This window comes from Athene noctua, chromosome 6 (assembly GCF_965140245.1).
Source record: "Athene noctua chromosome 6, bAthNoc1.hap1.1, whole genome shotgun sequence".
Lineage (NCBI taxonomy): Eukaryota > Metazoa > Chordata > Aves > Strigiformes > Strigidae > Athene > Athene noctua.
Genome location: NC_134042.1, coordinates 50037937 through 50054510, shown reverse-complemented (window position 1 = coordinate 50054510; position 16574 = coordinate 50037937). Strand labels below are relative to the sequence as shown.

Genomic DNA, 16574 nt, shown 5'->3' with positions numbered 1-16574 from the left:
CAGCCCTCTCCATCGCACAGCAACATGCAGAAGGACAGGGAAGGTAGATGGCTCAGATTCACAGAAAGGTTATAATTTGACCAGGAATTAAGAGTTCTTCTTCAAGACCACTCCACCTGTATGAAGAGGCTGGCAAAGTTGTAAAGTTTCATTTTAAGTTAAAATAGCTTACTGTGTCTTCAAGCTCCTGTTTGAGGTGATGTAGATCCCTGTGATGTTGCTCCTTCATTTGTTCAATAGCCATTTCTGCCTCTATGCTCATATTTAATGGGTTGCAATCTTCTGAACCAAGTCCTGTAAAAACAATAATGATATACATATTCCTGAAGCCCAAAGAGATACAGTCTCAACAGAATTATTTCAATTTAAATTTGTTTAGGCAGCTACTTGCAGCTCTCAAATTCGGCATCGCACACAGAGACAAGAAACTGCAAACATGAATTTCGGCTTTGAATGTAGCACAGCAGCCATATTCCACTTAATGTTAAATAGCAAAATGGAGGTGGTGGTTGAGTCTTGCTGGGAAGGTTTGGGAAAGTTTTTTGCATAATTGCCTATAAGATGTTATGATAAATACCTACAGCCTAGAAGTTGGTCATACAGGAGATGAACTTTACCTTGGTCAGGCTCAATTCCACTATTGCCATGACTTTTCATATCAATGTCAAACTCTTCTGACAGTGAATTTTTCAGTGAAGGCCTGAGCACTTTGCCTTGGGCACGGTATTCCTCCAGCTCCGAGTGCAGCTCATCTATCTGGTCTTGCAGCTCCTGAAAGTGCGGGACAGAGATGCCTGAGTGAAAGCAGCCAAGGCAGCTGAGCATCTGTATATCACCACACTCCCACCATGAGACATTTAGGAGGGAATTACAGTAGGTAAAGACTTGTCAATAATCCTACCACCATGCCACAATTAGTCATCCTCCTATTAGCAAATCAACACCCTTCTCCAGGTTCCAACCTGTGCAAGTGACAGAGGTGTTTCTTTCTAAAAGAGCAGAAGTTTCTTGAGAGCCTGTGTATATTCGATATCTAAAGTATATTGTGCTCCAGGACCTTCCACTTTATTCCTTCTTCCTACAAGCTTTTTTTAAACGGCAGCTTAGGAACATTTTCAAACAGTTGAGAAATACCTCTTCAAACACCATCTACTTGCAAAATTGAATCAGAAGCAAAAGATCAAATTAGGGAGGAGATACCCTCATTACAGAATTTACCATCTGGTACTTCTGCCCACTTGCCAGAGGAATATCCTGAGTGTTTGTGCCAAATGTCATGCACTCAGCTCAATGAACAGCGTTTATTGGGGAAAACGAATCCCTGAATATGTAAACACACAGTTCTACAGATCTGGAAGGTTTAGAGAGTGAACAGATTCATATCTGCCAGTACTCAAAAAAAAAAAAAAAGAAAATCAACCGCTTATTCAAGCAACATCTTATCAAGAAGTATCAATTAATAAATATTTCTAGACATCTTTGCGTTTAAACTGCAACTTCTTAAGAGACTTAGTGTGCTGTTTCAGATCAGACAGCCTTTTGCCAAGGTAGTATGTTATTGAATGAAAAGAATCATGCAGAACAGATGAGCTGTAACCATCATAGTCATCAGAAAATAGATATGTAAATATATATTTGCAGGCCCACCTTAAAGTAGTATTTCAACCATACAAGATTTGGGGAGAAGAAGACAAGCTTCATATTTTCAGTTTCATTTTAAGGAAATGCTACTGTTTTGGAAACCACCAAGACTCAGATATATCTTATTTCTCCGTAAGTTCCTGCAACTCTCAATTCAAGTTAGGGCAAACTATTTAATAAATCAAAAAAATGCTAGTGTGCAACTGCACGTGATATAGAGCTCGGGAACAAAGGAGGCTCCACAGACACAAGCCCAGCCCACCCTTGGGGCACCTCACCCTCTTAGCTCGGCCAGCTACTTCTGCTGCAAGAGCTTTCCACCTCCCAAGAGCTTGGATTAATGTGAAAAAGCAGGAAAAAACCCAGCAGCATTCCATTGCTGCTCTGCGCTGCTGGTTGCAGTAAGGCTGTTCCGGGTGAGCAGGGGCAGACAGGTGCCAGCTCTCCACTTACTCTGCACTGCCGCTCGTACTCGCTTCTCATCTGTGCCAGTCTCTCCTCCTGCAGGAAAAACTCCGCGCTGCTGGGATCCAGGTCACCAAACTGAAATGACATGAATGGGATCCAGTTACTCTTCCACCAAACAGCCCTGCTCATCACAGCCTGGGTGCCTTTCACAAGCAGTCCTGCAGCCCACACCCTCTCCCCTCTTTTTTTTTGATGTTATATTAAATACAGAAGCTCTGCTTCCCTGCTGGTAGGGGATGATGAGCAACCTCCTTAAATACTAGTTCCTATCTCACCATAGCTCTCATGTTCACTTTGCTTGCAGATCACAGCTTTCTAGCTTAGCATATGCACATCTCCATTTGATAAATAACCCCATCTTAAAAAAATTCTGGAAAACGGATGCTGGGTGAGAATCCCATTATGACAGCCTTTGTCTATAGATGCACACACACTGAAATGCTTTTGGAGACGCTGATACTCTGATGAGTTTATTGTAATACAACCATAATCACCTCGATTTTCACTTAAGTTTAGCGGAGATGCCATGTAACACCTAACACCTCGTGTATCATCTTTCCTAGAAAGGACCTGCACGTTGAGTCTAGCCAAAATTATGTGCTGGGGAAAAAACCAAAAATCCCTGCAGATCTGCTGGATGATTGCTTCTCTGTAAGGCTCCCTGCTGTTGATTGGTATAAAACTACAGCTAAGGTGTGGTATCTTTAATTTCCTTTACTGGAAGTCAGGCAGGCAGTCCATGTCAACAAGGGAGGCCATGCCTTGGTCACATCTGGACAGGGACCCCAAGAGCCTCTGGATATTAAATTGGCAGCTTGCATGTAGTAACTGAAAAGCAATTTAATTCTGGATGCATACAGGGAAGAGGAGGATTTACCTTCTCAGCCAAGACATTTTCCAAGTTCCTCTGCAGTTTGCTGGCCAAACTTTCATACTCAGCCAGTTTTTCTCCCGTTTCCAATAGCTCGCTTTCCAGGCGGCTGTTTTCCTGGAGCAAAAAAAACCACCCCCAAGAGCCTCAGCATTTAGAGAGAAAGAAAACATTAGCATGTGGTGACTCAGAAAAGTCATCTCCCAGTCAAGTCAGAGCATGACACTGCTACAAGCTTCAGCGGAAAATAAGAATTGTGAATCCATGCACACACAGCCCCTCTTGCCACAGCAAAACAACAAGTGTGAACAAACCCTGCGCTCTGCTGCTCCTCTCGCCCTGCAGGTCACTGCTTTGGGAGCAGTATTTTACAATTTTCCTGATGCTCACAGGACAGCCACCCCCTTCAAAAGCTGCTTGCCCAAACATCTGTAAGGGTGTATTAGCTCTCTCTGACTGTCAGCACTTTTGATGTCATTTGTAAGATAACACCATTACCATTTTATTTTTTTTTTTAAACTGAGCAAAAGTTAATTATATAGTAAGGCAGCGGTCAGATAAAGCATTGTGTCTTAAGTGTTTTCTGAAAAAAAAAAGTAGGAAAGGGATGTGAATCTGGAGTCATGGGTGAGTGATACCATTGCATTAGGCAATAGATAAATTGTCAAAAGGCATAACAGCAGCTTGCTTTAGAGAGGGTTTTTTGTTTGTTTTTAAAGCAATATTTTAAACTTTGTCAAGACATTATCTCCTGGCTGGACAGCCAAGCAGCCAGCAAGGCAGCCAGCCCATCTGATAGCTGTACAAATGCACACTCTACACTTGATGGCAGCAGAGATTTGAACAAGGAATAACCTATCAAGGTGACCCAAAAAACAATTATCAGGGATATGCCTCTATCTTACTGCTGAAATTACTTTCAGCTAGCTCAACACACTCTGTAACACATCCTCTCAACAAAGACTATGCTGCAAGCCTCGCTCTCCACTTCTGGGCATCCTTGCCTTTTGGGGGAAACACACGGCTGCATTTAGTCCCCGTTACCTTCAGGGAAAGGGCCAGGCGGTCCCGGATGTAGTTCTCATCAGTTTTCAGCTTTTCTATCTCCTGCTCCAACTCCAGCCGCTGTTTATTAGCCTGCTGCAGGATTTGCTCCCGCTCTCTCCGGAGCTCATTCTTCAGAGCTGCAATTCGTTCCTTGTACTCCTCGTCCAGCTTCCTATGAAGGCAACAGAGGTAAGAAGAGCTCATAAGAAGAAGCAGTGGCAAATACTGCTGAGAGTGAAACACGGTGGTAATCAGCAGGCACGAGGCCACTACCCCCATCACCGAGTCCCTCCAACGCTGCAGCAGCGATACCGAAGAGGAGGGGAGGAGTGAATCGTGAGGCCCTACCTGAGGTTGTACTCGTTCCGGCGCTCAATGGCAGCGTGGTGGTCGTCCACTTCGGAGGCCATCAGGGACTTCAGCTTTTCAGCTTTTTCCAAGTCTGACCGCAGCTTCTCTTTCTCTCTGGCTACTTGGTCAACCCTCTCCCTAGGGTAAACACAGCCAGCCTGAATTAGGTCACCCCTCCCAGCTCCCCCAAAGGTGGTACTTGCGAGAGGCTCATCAGAGAAGAGCAGCTCTGCAAGAGTCTTGACTGCATTTAGTCACAAGATATGAACTTGCACACATAGCTCTGGCCGTGTCTTGATATCCCCACAAGGCCTCAGACCTCAACACTTGAACTCCTCAGCTGTGGTCTAGTCCCCTGAATTGCAGCACTATGCCATTTTGCCAGGCCACTTTCTGCCCCATTTACTTGTTCTTGTAATTTTATTACCTTTACCACTTCATCCTTACGCTACACCTAATCTGGTTTTGATCACAAGTTTGTAAGATCTGCTACACTGAGCAGCTTTCTTGACGGGAACTTGACAACTGATCTCTCCACTGAGTGAATGTAAAAAGGTATTTTGACTTGTTGATGCAAACACACAGTGGGAAGCCTCATTTTGTAAGGTTTCATACAATTAAAACAGGCAGCTTGCAAGCACAAGTGGTAAGCCAACAGGTAACAGGACATGTGCAGTCTTAACGACCAGCAAGAGTCATCTGTGGTATTGCATGGAGGTGGATGCATGAGCTGATAAATATTTAAACTATTCAAAGATTTACAGTACAAAAAAACCCACCACTAACAACTGGAGCTTGCGCCCATGGCAGATGGATACAACAGTTACACAGCAGGAAGGACTCAATACAAAACAGGGTGTAATGCTTAGAGCAGGGGTCTCTGAAGTGAGGTGGGCAATATAACCCACTGGTTTGTGGGAAGAAATAGTTGAGCTTCAGCTGTATATAATTTATAAACTGATATACTTGCATCCAGTGAAATGTTTCTTCTCTCCTACACTCTCTCAGAGAAGCCTGCATGGCAACTCCAGCGCTAAGTCAAACTGTGTTGACTTTCAAATGAAAAAAGTGGGGGTGCGTGATGGTTTTGTACCTCACCCACACCTCTACCCCAAGGCAAAACCTACGTAACGCTACTGCAAGAAATCAGTTAGGATTAAAGGTACTGCTTATCAGACTGCATCAGCCTCTGTCTTCAGATTTGCATTCCTTGGCCATCAGTGACCACTGCAGATTCCAGTGACCATTTCCAGACTGCAGAGTAGGGCTGGGAACAGCCTGCTGCTTTGATTTTTTTTTAAAAAAAGTATATTTTTCTGCAATACGTAGGTTTGAGTGTTTTTTCCATGCAAAACAGGAGAGTTGAAAGTTTCCAACCAAGCTCACAGAGAACCTAGCCTTCCAGTGAAATGGCAGCACCACACCGATGCCCCTCGGAGAAGTGCTATGAACCACCATTAATCAGCTGCTAATTAAACTGGTGCTTGGCCAAACGCAGAGGACTGCAAGGAGAGGCAGAGCCAGCGATCCTGGTGACTTACAGCAAGTGTCTGATCTCCATTTTGAAACTCGCCAGGGCTGCCTGGTGGACTCCGTTCTTGGTTATTAAAAGCTCGTTTTCTAGTGCCAGCGTCAGCTCTGTCAAGTTCACCTTCCCATCCAAGCTGAAATCCAAAGCCTGCAAAACGACACATGGTTAGAGCAGAACGAGCTTCCCTGCCCCACAGCAGCCTGCAGACATTTGTACATGAAGTGATAGAATAAAATGAAGGCTCAGAAAAGATCTTTGCTTGCTGATTAATCTGTCACAAATGCCTTTGGGGCAATAAACCAGATATCTCTGTCACCTTCCTGTGTTAAAGAGCTGCTGCCAGCTGTGGAGATGGAGTGTCCTGGTTGTGCTGCAAGACCAACAGGAAATTAAGCCCCTGTCTGATTAAAAGTACCAGTTCTTTAGAGGACTCAACTACGCTGGCCATTTTACATATTATTGTAGAATTATAGAATGGTTGTGTTGAAAGAGGCCTTAAAGATCATCTACTTCCAACCCAATACTCAAAAGATGCAAGAAACCAGTTGAAGATATTCATGTTAATTCAAAAAGGCCATTGAATGACTGGAGCGTGGCCAGAGAAGGGCAACGGAGCTGGGGCAGGGTCTGGAGCACAGGTCTGCTGGGGAGCGGCTGGGGGAACTGGGGGGGTTCAGTCTGGAGAAGAGGAGGCTGAGGGGAGACCTCCTGGCCCTCTGCAACTCCCTGCCAGGAGGGGGCAGAGAGGGGGGATGAGTCTCTGGAGCCAAGGCCCCAGCGCCAGGCCCCGAGGGAATGGCCTCAAGCTGCCCAGGGCAGGGTCAGGCTGGCTCTGAGGAAGGATTTCTGTGCAGAAGGGGCTGTTGGGCGTTGGAATGGGCTGCCCAGGGCAGGGGGGAGTCCCCGGGATCCCTGGAGGGGTTGAAGAGTCGGGCTGAGCCAGCGCTGAGGGATCTGGGGGAGTTGGAAACGGTCAGGGGGAGGGTCATGGTTGGACTGGAGGAGCTTCAAGGGCTTTTCCAATCGAGGTGATTTGTGATTCTGTAAACAAAACCAGCTCTTGCAACAGAGACAACACAGAGGAAGCCTTGTAGGAGGTATTTGATAGCAAACATTCCACCTCTTTGAAAATAAATTCTCAGCAACTGCTTATAACTTCCTCCAAGCTAACTCTGCAGGAGCAGAAAGCCACGCACGGAAGGGCTGAAATCCTGCAAGCACTGGGGACACCACCCTGGTGACACCAGTCACAAAGCCAGTTGAAAGCAACAAGCAGAAGAGAAGGTAAAATGTACCATGCAAGTCTGGTGAAAATAGTACCACGTTATCAAACTGGCCTGCACGAGCCCAGGCTACACGTGGGTTTTAAAGCTGGAGCAATGGCAGTTTATTACAACCTGGCTGTTTGATATCCACGTGGACATTAAATGCCAAGAGAAATCATCGCTGCTGGGAATTTAGCAACGGTCTCAGAACAGACATGTGAAATTATTTTCTCCCACCCACAACTTCTAGTGAGATGGACAGGGATGGGATTTACTTCAGGTATCTGATTTGCAAGCCCCATTACCCTTTCACTCTGTATATTAAAAGACTAATTACTGGGCAGGGTTTCAAGTCCTGTCCTCCACCTCAGCACGAGCAATAATTCAGGTCATCCCAGTGCTAAAAGGTTTAAGGTACAGCTATTAAGTGAGGTAAAGGAATTAAATTGCTTTCTACAAATATAGGTGGCCTCTTTGAGCGAAGCTGGAAGTCACATTATATTTTTATCATTAACTTCTAGCTCTCTGGGATGCACGACCATTTCAATAAAGGAAGTTATTGGAGTTTCCCAGAACGCTTAGACTTGTTACTAGCACTGGGAATTTTAAAGGGGAAAAAGAAAGTGATCCGGCTATAGTCCAGCATTCCACACTGGGAGGGGAGAGAAAAAAAAAACTTAAAGAAAAAAAGGCAAATAAAGGGGGTTAGATGGAGCTGCTGGTTACCTTCAGGATCTCCTGGCTGTTCTCTATGCCCTCCTGGTGCCAGCAGTCGAGGACATCCTCCACGCAGCCGTAGCCCATCCCGTCGTCCAGGCTGGAGAAGAGGCAGAAGCCGACGGTGCTGGGCATGGCCGAGGGGGTGGTCGTGCGCCTCCCGCTCTCATCGAAGGACTGCGAGAGAGGGGAGAGGCTGCGACGGGGCACGGGCAGAGCCAGGCATCTGCTCACCTCGCGACAAGAAAGGCTTATAAATGTCGTTTTGCTAACGGTACGCTGGAGATCAAGGATTAAGTTCTGCTTTTCCTCACTGCCAAGCAAATACGTGGCAGGAGCGGTGCTGCTGACCTCACAGCACCGCAGCGCGACCAGGCGCTTCGGATTTAAAATAAATCCATGGAGGGAGAGTTCCAGAGCTGTTTCGATGCTGTTTTCCATGGTCCATGTTTGGTGTCACCTCCCCTAAAAAGGCTGCGGGGAGCATATACACAGGTGCTTTTGCTATAGCCCTCAGCTTCCAGGCACGGATAGGGAGTAGATTTCAAACTCTCTTCAATTTTTTTTTTTTTTTTTTTTTTTAACCTGGACGTCCACAGCCTACCCTAGGCCACCACTTCCCCCTGCATCCAGTTTATACCATTTACTTGCTGCACTTCACTTTGTAAGAGCCATCTTCAAGCCACATAACTTTAAAGGGGAGGCATCTCCCCTTTACCATGAGGGTGTTTTCTGCTTTATCCCCCCACCCCAACACACCCAGAGGAAGCCTGCAGCACTTCACCCCATCACTCTCACTCGGGGGGAGGCAGCCATGTCCATGGTGCTGCCATGGGAATCCCTGCTTCCGTCAGGGGGGACTGTCACAGCTGCCCCACCACAGGAACAAATGGGGAGGAAGAGGAGACAGGCAAGGTGGGGTTTGCTCAGGATTTCTCCCCCTCCTCCTGCTTTTATCCCAGGATCCACCTCAGTTTCTCACCTGCATGGAAAGGTGTCGTTTCAGCTGTCTGTACGGAGTAGACGCTGAGGGGGTCAGTGACTTTCCATTTTTAAACAAGCCGTAGAAGAAGTCCTCTATGCTCATGGTGCCATCTTGCTCCAGGTTATGAAGCACCTCTTCAAGCACCTAAGGATAGAAATCACATCTGCTATTGCCAAAAACACCACAGTAACAATTTGGCACCACAGGAAACATCCTATTCCCAATGTTCTACCAAAAAAAAAAAAAAAAATCAGAGCAGCATTGGTACAGCAACCTTCATATAGAAAATTGCAGAGCCACATACACTACAAAAAATCCTGCCTGTAAAAGTGTGTAAACTCCTGGTCATCTTGGAGCCTCCATCTTTGTGAGGCAGCATAAAAAACCCCACCTTGTTTCATTCTACTCTTGAGACAGGGTGACTCAGGAATTCAGTGCAAGGTAGTGAGACAGATGCCAAAACCCCAGCAGCTTGTGAAATGACCAGGCGAAAAAACACAGTAAGACGCTGCAAGGTTAAAATAAATCCATTTTATGCTTCAGGGCAGTCTGCTTTCTGAAAAGCAAGACCAACCTTATTAGGATCAGAGATGTTAAGATTAGGCCCTCACTGTTTCTTTGTCTCTTTGTCTACCGTTTATTTTTTTCCATTTTCAGCCTTCATATCCTGAAAACATTTTGTTGCAAATGCTGCAAAGAAATACCTCCCCGGAAACACACTTTATGAAGGAAATGATTAAAAGCCATGTTATTTTAAGATGCAAAACAGTCTTATTTTTTTATGAAACTAAATCCTAAATTGACAAGAGACTTTTTTTGCTAAAGAAATAATTTTCTTGCAGAGGACAGAAGCTGCCTGCAGGCTTTCTCAAAGTCAAAAGCAACCATCTATGAATATTTTAACCCATATTTACTGTCTAGCTAGAAGATTTCTGGGATTAAGGGGACATGCTCGGAATTTAGGATATGTTTTTAAATTCCAGTTTACTCTGTGACTGCATGAGAAGACACGCACGCTACAGTGTCAGGAAGGCTGGCAGCTGCCTTCTACTAGAGCAGCCTTCCACGTCTGATGGTTCAACACAAACTCGCTGGAAGCTCACAAGCTCAAAAACCACCTTCCAAGCAGCAACCTGTAAACCAGCACTTGTGCTTTAGGCTTGAGATCAACTGCAGGACAGACTTTGTGGGGGCCACGCTGAAACCCAGGCATACGTTCTGGTGCAAGTGAGTCCATACGTGGCCACTCACCTCCCCGGTTTGGAGCCCATACTGCTCAGAAATGGAGACAAGTTTTTTCCGGTTCAGGTGGCCATCCCTGGTGATGCCGAGGTGCTCGCAGACCTCCTGCAGTTTCTCCTCTATCCAGTCCGGGGTGGGCAGCGAGGTGCTGGGGGAAGCATTCAGGTCATCTGGGTTCCAGAAACGGAGCTGTCCTGGAAATGGGGGGAGGAAACTGCTCTGGTTTCTGCCCATCCACTGCATACAAGTGACCAACAGAAGACCTGGGGGTTCTGCATGTCACAGGGGAGTCTCTCCTTCCTCATCAGACCCCACGGGACCATTTGTCTTGCCTCATCCTGCACAGAGCACACTTGTAATTTTGGGGTGCAGCTACTGGCACCAGCAAGGCTATTGGATTTTACCAGAAGGAGCAGGTTCTGCTCAGCATTCAACTCCTGAGCCAGCACAGGTGAGGGAACCCCACGTGCAGGCGCAGGGTGAGCTGTGGCCGGGAGGATCTCTGGGGGTGTGGATGAGTCCGATGGCTGGTAGCCAGGGAAAGCACAGCCCTGCCACCTCAGCTGCTGGCATAGATGGAGAAGGGACCCCTCCTCTTCAAGGCAGTTATGGGATCAAGGGAGAGGAATGAGCAAGTTGTAGATCTATATATACCTTGACCAGATCAACAATTTCAGTGGTTGCCTGTCTCCATAAATGTCACATCCTCCCCTAGATGGAGCTGCCTAAACTCCCATCCCCCTTAAATGTAAACTGTAGCGTATGTTTTGATCTAAGTACTTCCAAACACCCCTTCAGGAGAAGGAAAAAAACCCAATAGCCTTCAGCTGAACACATTTCTTCTACCTCCAGCAAATGCCTGGAGTGCAGTCTCACCCAGCTGGAAATGCTCCCAGAGCCACCAGACACAAACCAGTCAGAGCTTGCTCAGCTGCAAGGCCACCTCCTTGCATCCACTACCTCATCCTGGGGCCAGAAAAGCAGCTTATGGAGAAAAAAATTTGGTCCCTTTGGATGGGGTAGGGGTTAGAGAGCAGCTGAAATACAGAAGAGGTGTTGAAGCAATTCAAAGCTGCACGCCTTAGTTATAAACAGATCTTTGTGTGCTGCGGGTTAGTGCCAAAGCCTGCAGTCACCCTGAGGGTCACCCCGCTCTCCCTTACGGGATAATTAAGAAACATTTAATGACTGGTCCGTGCTGACATCTAGTGCCTACCGTGCTCCACTACAGCCAGCAGCCCCCAGGGCAGGAGCAGGGACCAGCTGCTGCTCTGGGGTTACTGGGACCAGGGCTACTGGAGCACCAGGGCAGCCTCTGCACGGGGCAGGAGGGAGAAAGGAGGGCAAAAAGGGGAAGGCACAAGACTGTGCCCTCCAAAGAGCCCTGCTTTAGCTTTCACTCCCAGCTCCGGGCTTGCTTGTCCCATGTGCCCCTTCCCAAAGCTCTCCATCACGCCAGGCTGGGACTGCTCAGCAAACCCAGCTGGCCTGAGACCATCTTAGTGTGCTTCTCCCATTCATCTTCGAAGCTGAAAAGAGAATAAGCACATTTAAGTGCTGCTGTTTGCTCTTACCCTCGGCCTCATACTCCTCGCTGTCTCGTGTCTTCCAGTGCTGGGGAGAAAACAAAAGGTTCCTGAGTTATTACTATTGCAAGACATCACCCATATGAAAGAGACTCTGCAATCAGCATCAAACGAGCTACAGGGCTCCAGCAATGCTGCCAGGCTTTCATCTCCCTGCTCCCCGCGGGCTGGGCTGGCAATCCACGGCTCTTTGATGCTGCCTTTTTCTGGCACACAAGGTTCTTCGGTGGGGATAAGCCGCAGCTGCAGCAAAAGATGCCTAAAGCCCTGCAAATGGCCCATGAGAGGTGACAGATCAGAGTCCGGCAGGTTGATGGGGAGGGAGGGAGGGAGGGAGGGAGGGAGGGAGGGAGAGATTTGCCCTCCAAGCAAACTGTCCTGCTTGTCTTAGAGATATTGATGGTTGATATGATGAGGATGCAGGGAAGTTCATGGGCTGCATACAGCCACCACTCAAATCTGGGTTATCCTTTCACAGAATCATTCAGGTTGGGGAAGACCCTTGGGATCATCGAGTCCAACCCTCAGCCTGACTCTACAAAGTTCTCCCCTACCCCACATCCCCCAACATTTCATCAAATGGCCCTTAAACCCCCCCCAGGGATGGGGACTCTCCTCTCCCTGGACAGCCTGTTCCACTCTCGGACCACTCCTGCTGGGAAACATTTTCTCCTCCTGCCCAGCCTGACCCTCCCCTGTGGCAGTTTCCAGCCGTTCCCTCTTGTCCTGTCCCTGATACCCTGGGAGCAGAGCCCAGCCCCAGCCTCTCTGCAATGTCCTGTCAGGAGCTGCAGAGAGGGATGAGGGCTCCCCTCAGCCTCCTCCTCCTCACACTGAACACTCCCAGCTCCTCCAATGGCTCCTCACAGGATTGATTCTCCAGCCCTTCCCCAGCCTCGTTGCCCTCCTCTGCCCTCGCTCCAGCCCCTCCAGATCTCTCTCGGATTGAGGTGCCCAAACCTGGACACAACCCTCCAGGTGTGGCCTCACCAGTGCCGAGCACAGGGGGACTGTTACCTCCCTGCTCCTGCTGCTCACACTAGTTCTAATCCAAGCCAGGAGGCCGTTGGCTTTCTTGGCCACCCGGGCACACTGCTGGCTCCTGTTCAGCTGCATTTCCTTCCAGCACCCTCTTTCCCCATTGCAGAACAGCTACCAGCAGCCCGCGGGGATCTCGTACAGAGCCAGCCTGCGAGCCGGGACACGAGCACAGCACAGTGAGGCCCCAGCATCCCCATCGTGGGCAGCCCTTGGAAGAAGCTTGTGTGGCACAACACCATCCCATGGCCCCACTCGCCTCCACGGGCGATCACACGTCACTCATGCCAGCCAGTAAAGCTGCAGCGAGCCTGCTCGTGGGAGCATGATGGGGGCATCTTCTCCTAGAGTACACACAGTCTGGAAAATGAAGCTTTTGCTGCTTTATCCTTTCCATTTTGACAAGGGGCACCCATCTGCCTGCAGAGCTTGAAGGCCAGCAGCCTGGACTCGGCCAAGGCTGCTCCAAAATGCCTCCACTAGCCATTGCTATAGGTCAGGAGATAGAGCTAGGCTGCCAACAAGTTCTCTGCTGAGCTAACCAGAGAAAAAGCAGACTTTTTGCTGGTCTCAAGCCATCCCACTTCCTCCGTGGCAATACCAGATCAGCTCAGGCAGCACCAGGAAAAGGGCAGAAGTCAGTTGTTTAAAAAGATTTCCCCATGTACTACACGTTATCTTGTCTCTACCACCCTTGTACCAGCGGAGGGTATTTACTCACAATTTGCTCAGCAACATTAACTTCTGGTTTAGCAGCAGCATCGGCAGATGTTACTTCACCATTACAAGTGGATAGTTCTGCGCACACGTGACTGATGGATTTGAAGTCAAAGTCACCCAGGACATAAAGAGGCTCTAATCATCACATAAAAGTTCAATACATCTCATTCAGATTACAGCTAAAAGCCATTAATCTACAACATTACCATGGAAACTGGATTAGGTCACTGGACTTTTTTTAGCTCTGCCACTTGCTCCCGTTTCATCTGCTGGTCCAGGCAAGGGCTGTTGGCTGCTGTGCAGCGTCTCAGTGATCCCCCCTGCTTTCAGACACAGGGCAGGAATCGGGGAGACCCTCGGAGGGAGAGGGGGGCTTAAACTTTGCTTTCCCAGGCAGGCTTCAGGCAGAAATCAGCCTGGCAGAGGCAGGACGTCACAGGCAGATCTGGAACCTGCGGCTTGACTGGATGTTCTGGACAAAGCCAAGAATAATAATATATAATATTGCACTAGAAAGCTGCAGATTTTAGCCCAAACCAGTGCTGTCTTGCTAGTACCACCATCAAGGTGTTAATGTGGCACATTCCTGGTTTGCCTGACAAACCATCAGGGTGAGCACACAAAAAGCAGGAGCTGAAGCAACAGGTACCATGAAATTACTGTCTGCAAAGGCAGAAAAGAGCCTTTGTTTTAAGTCAGCATGGCCTTAAGGCACGAAACAACCCAAAAATGAGTGAGTCGACACCATTCCAGCCTACAAGTGTGTGCAACGGTCAGTTGGGTGCTGAGAGGTCTCTTGGGTGCCAGACAGAGCTACCATCCTGCAGCTGCTTGGTGGGGGGGAAAAATGAGGGGAAACCAGGCAGTGATACTCAGAAGGGGGGTCCACTGCTGTGTCCAAGTCTTTTTTTGTGTAAGCAACGTATATATTTTTATAGAGAGTCACATCTAAACCGTTTAGCACCAGACCCTCTCACTTCAAGGACTTGCCTCAAAACCAAGAGCCCCAAACCACAGCACACACTAACTCCATAAACTGAAGAGCCTGACTATATAGGGAGGGGGGTGTCTGTGGGCTGGTAACCCACTGCCACCAACCCCGGGGAGCTCGTGTGACCTCCCTCCCCGTGCCAGGGCCCCGCTGCGGAGGGCAAGGGGGTCCCTTTGTGTGGCAGGGGCTCAGGGTCGGCCACCGCCAGCGGGAGGACAAAGGGGGGCCAGCGCATCCCGATGTCAGGCACGGCATTGTTTCCCCGGCCCTGGTGGTGCTACAGCTGGATGCGGGTCACACAGACCTCGGTGGGCTGCATGCGGGAGCAGGGATCCCAGGAATGCATTATTATTTGGGCAGGCGCGTGCTTGGCCGGGCTGAGGAGCAGATGGCCGCGGCTTTCAATGCTCGCCGCCCTCCAGCTCAGGGCCCGGGCGAGCATCTGCAGCCTGTGCCGTTTGCTCGCGGTGGCCTCTCCCCATAAAAAGGCAGCAACCTCTCCCCCTCACCCCCTGCCATCTGCTTCAGCAAGACAGATCTTTGTTCTCCGTCAGAATATATTGCTAATTAAAATGACGATCGGGAGCGCACGCTGAGCCCGTTCCGCTTGGCGCGCAGCAAGGTGAGCCTTCGCACCGATGCTGACGGGTCCCACTCCTCCCTCCCTGCGTGCTTGCCCAGAGATCAGCTCCCTGGTTGGAGCAGCTAGAGCAGAGATCCCTAAAAGATGGCAAATCTCCACACCCCGCTTTCCCTGTCGCCTTCAGCAGCAAAGCACCGGAGTCACATCAATAATGCACTTTTGTGGGGAGCAAGTGACACCCTGAGCTATTATCTACAGATCCTGGCTTTACGGGACAATTGCACTTCAGGAGCCTCACATTTGTACATCGAGGACCTGAAGACAAAGAGTTTCAGCCCGATCCTCCAAGAAGGTTTTGCTCTGAGAGGCTGTGCCATGCTGGAAACAGCTCTATGCAGAAGCAAGGGATGTCTGCGGAGCAAGTGGCTTCGGTGGGCGCTGAAGGGACAGAACTGGGACATGACAGTAATTTCTACAACCTACAGGTAGAAGGGACCTTTCCTGGAGCAGAGCCAGCAGCTGGGGGAGATGACAGACGCCCTATGCTGAGGTTTGGAAGTCAGCATGGCCTTAAGACTGGCCACGTCTGACCCAGGAGTGTGCTACTGGGAGCCAAAGGGTGCTGCTGCCCTACCACCAGCTTGGGGCTGGTATCCCATGGCCACCACACCTGCTGCCCAGCCCAACCCTGCACCACCACCATTTCACATCATCAGGTGAAACGCAAGGCAGAGGGGAAATGAAAGCAAGGACACAGCACTTCCCAACCCACCAAGACCCATCACCCATATTAAGAGCTCAGGACAAACAAGCTCAAGTGGCAGCCAGGGCCACAGATCATCAAATCACAGAATGGTTTGGGTTGGAAGGGACCTTCAAGATCATCCCAGTCCCACCCCCTCCCCCAGGCAGGGCCACCTTCCACTAGCCCAGGTTGCCCAAAGCCCCGTCCAACCCGGCCTTGAACCCTTCCAGGGAGGGGGCAGCCACAGCTTCTCTGGGCAGCCTGTGCCAGGGCCTCACCCCCCTCACAGGGAGGAATTTCTTCCTTACGTCTCGTCTAAATCTCCCCTCTGTCAGTTTAAAACCATTCCCCCTCGTCGTATCCCTCCCCTGATGACGAGTCCCTCCCCCCTTTCCTGCAGCCCCTTTCAGCCCTGGGGGGCCGCTCTAAGGTCTTTAACCACCACAAGCTCTCACACTGCAATTCTAGATGCTTTCATGGCTGCAGCTCCATTAGCACCACATCCATAAAGCTGCCAGAGCCACTGGTTTCTCATCACCCATTAGCCTGGTAGCATCTGTGGGGACAAAATCATGCAAAGGGAGTCTCGGGATCCCTCTGCTCACAGCAGGATCAACACTGAATTCAGACCCAGCTAGTCATGACTTTGTCCAGTGGCACCTGGAAAGCCACTGGGAATGGAGGTCACCGAGCCTCTCTGGGCAGCCCTCCAGCCTCTCCTCTCATGTTTACAGAGATGAGAAGGGGAAGGAAGCCTCTCAGACAGAGCCTGAGACCTTTTAATTGGCATCAG

At 49.2% G+C, this 16574-nt stretch overlaps 1 protein-coding gene across 11 annotated transcripts in view; it reads right to left on the bottom strand.

Annotated features, from left to right (window-relative positions):
• The window catches only part of NIN (ninein), a 65506-nt gene that overhangs the window by 27185 nt on the left and 21747 nt on the right, over positions 1 to 16574 (bottom strand). For all 11 annotated transcript variants that reach the window (XR_012633829.1, XM_074909000.1, XM_074909001.1 and 8 more), the window contains exons 5-15: positions 11693 to 11732; positions 10128 to 10312; positions 8874 to 9020; positions 7901 to 8068; positions 5920 to 6056; positions 4376 to 4516; positions 4025 to 4199; positions 2987 to 3097; positions 2095 to 2184; positions 618 to 771; positions 173 to 294 (exon numbers count right to left, since the gene is read on the bottom strand). Coding sequence is in view for 10 of the 11 variants with exons in the window: in XM_074909000.1 (XP_074765101.1) it covers positions 173 to 294; positions 618 to 771; positions 2095 to 2184; positions 2987 to 3097; positions 4025 to 4199; positions 4376 to 4516; positions 5920 to 6056; positions 7901 to 8068; positions 8874 to 9020; positions 10128 to 10312; positions 11693 to 11732 (1470 nt within the window). In the remaining variant the exon portion in view is untranslated. The remainder of the gene's footprint in view (positions 1 to 172; positions 295 to 617; positions 772 to 2094; positions 2185 to 2986; positions 3098 to 4024; positions 4200 to 4375; positions 4517 to 5919; positions 6057 to 7900; positions 8069 to 8873; positions 9021 to 10127; positions 10313 to 11692; positions 11733 to 16574) is intronic.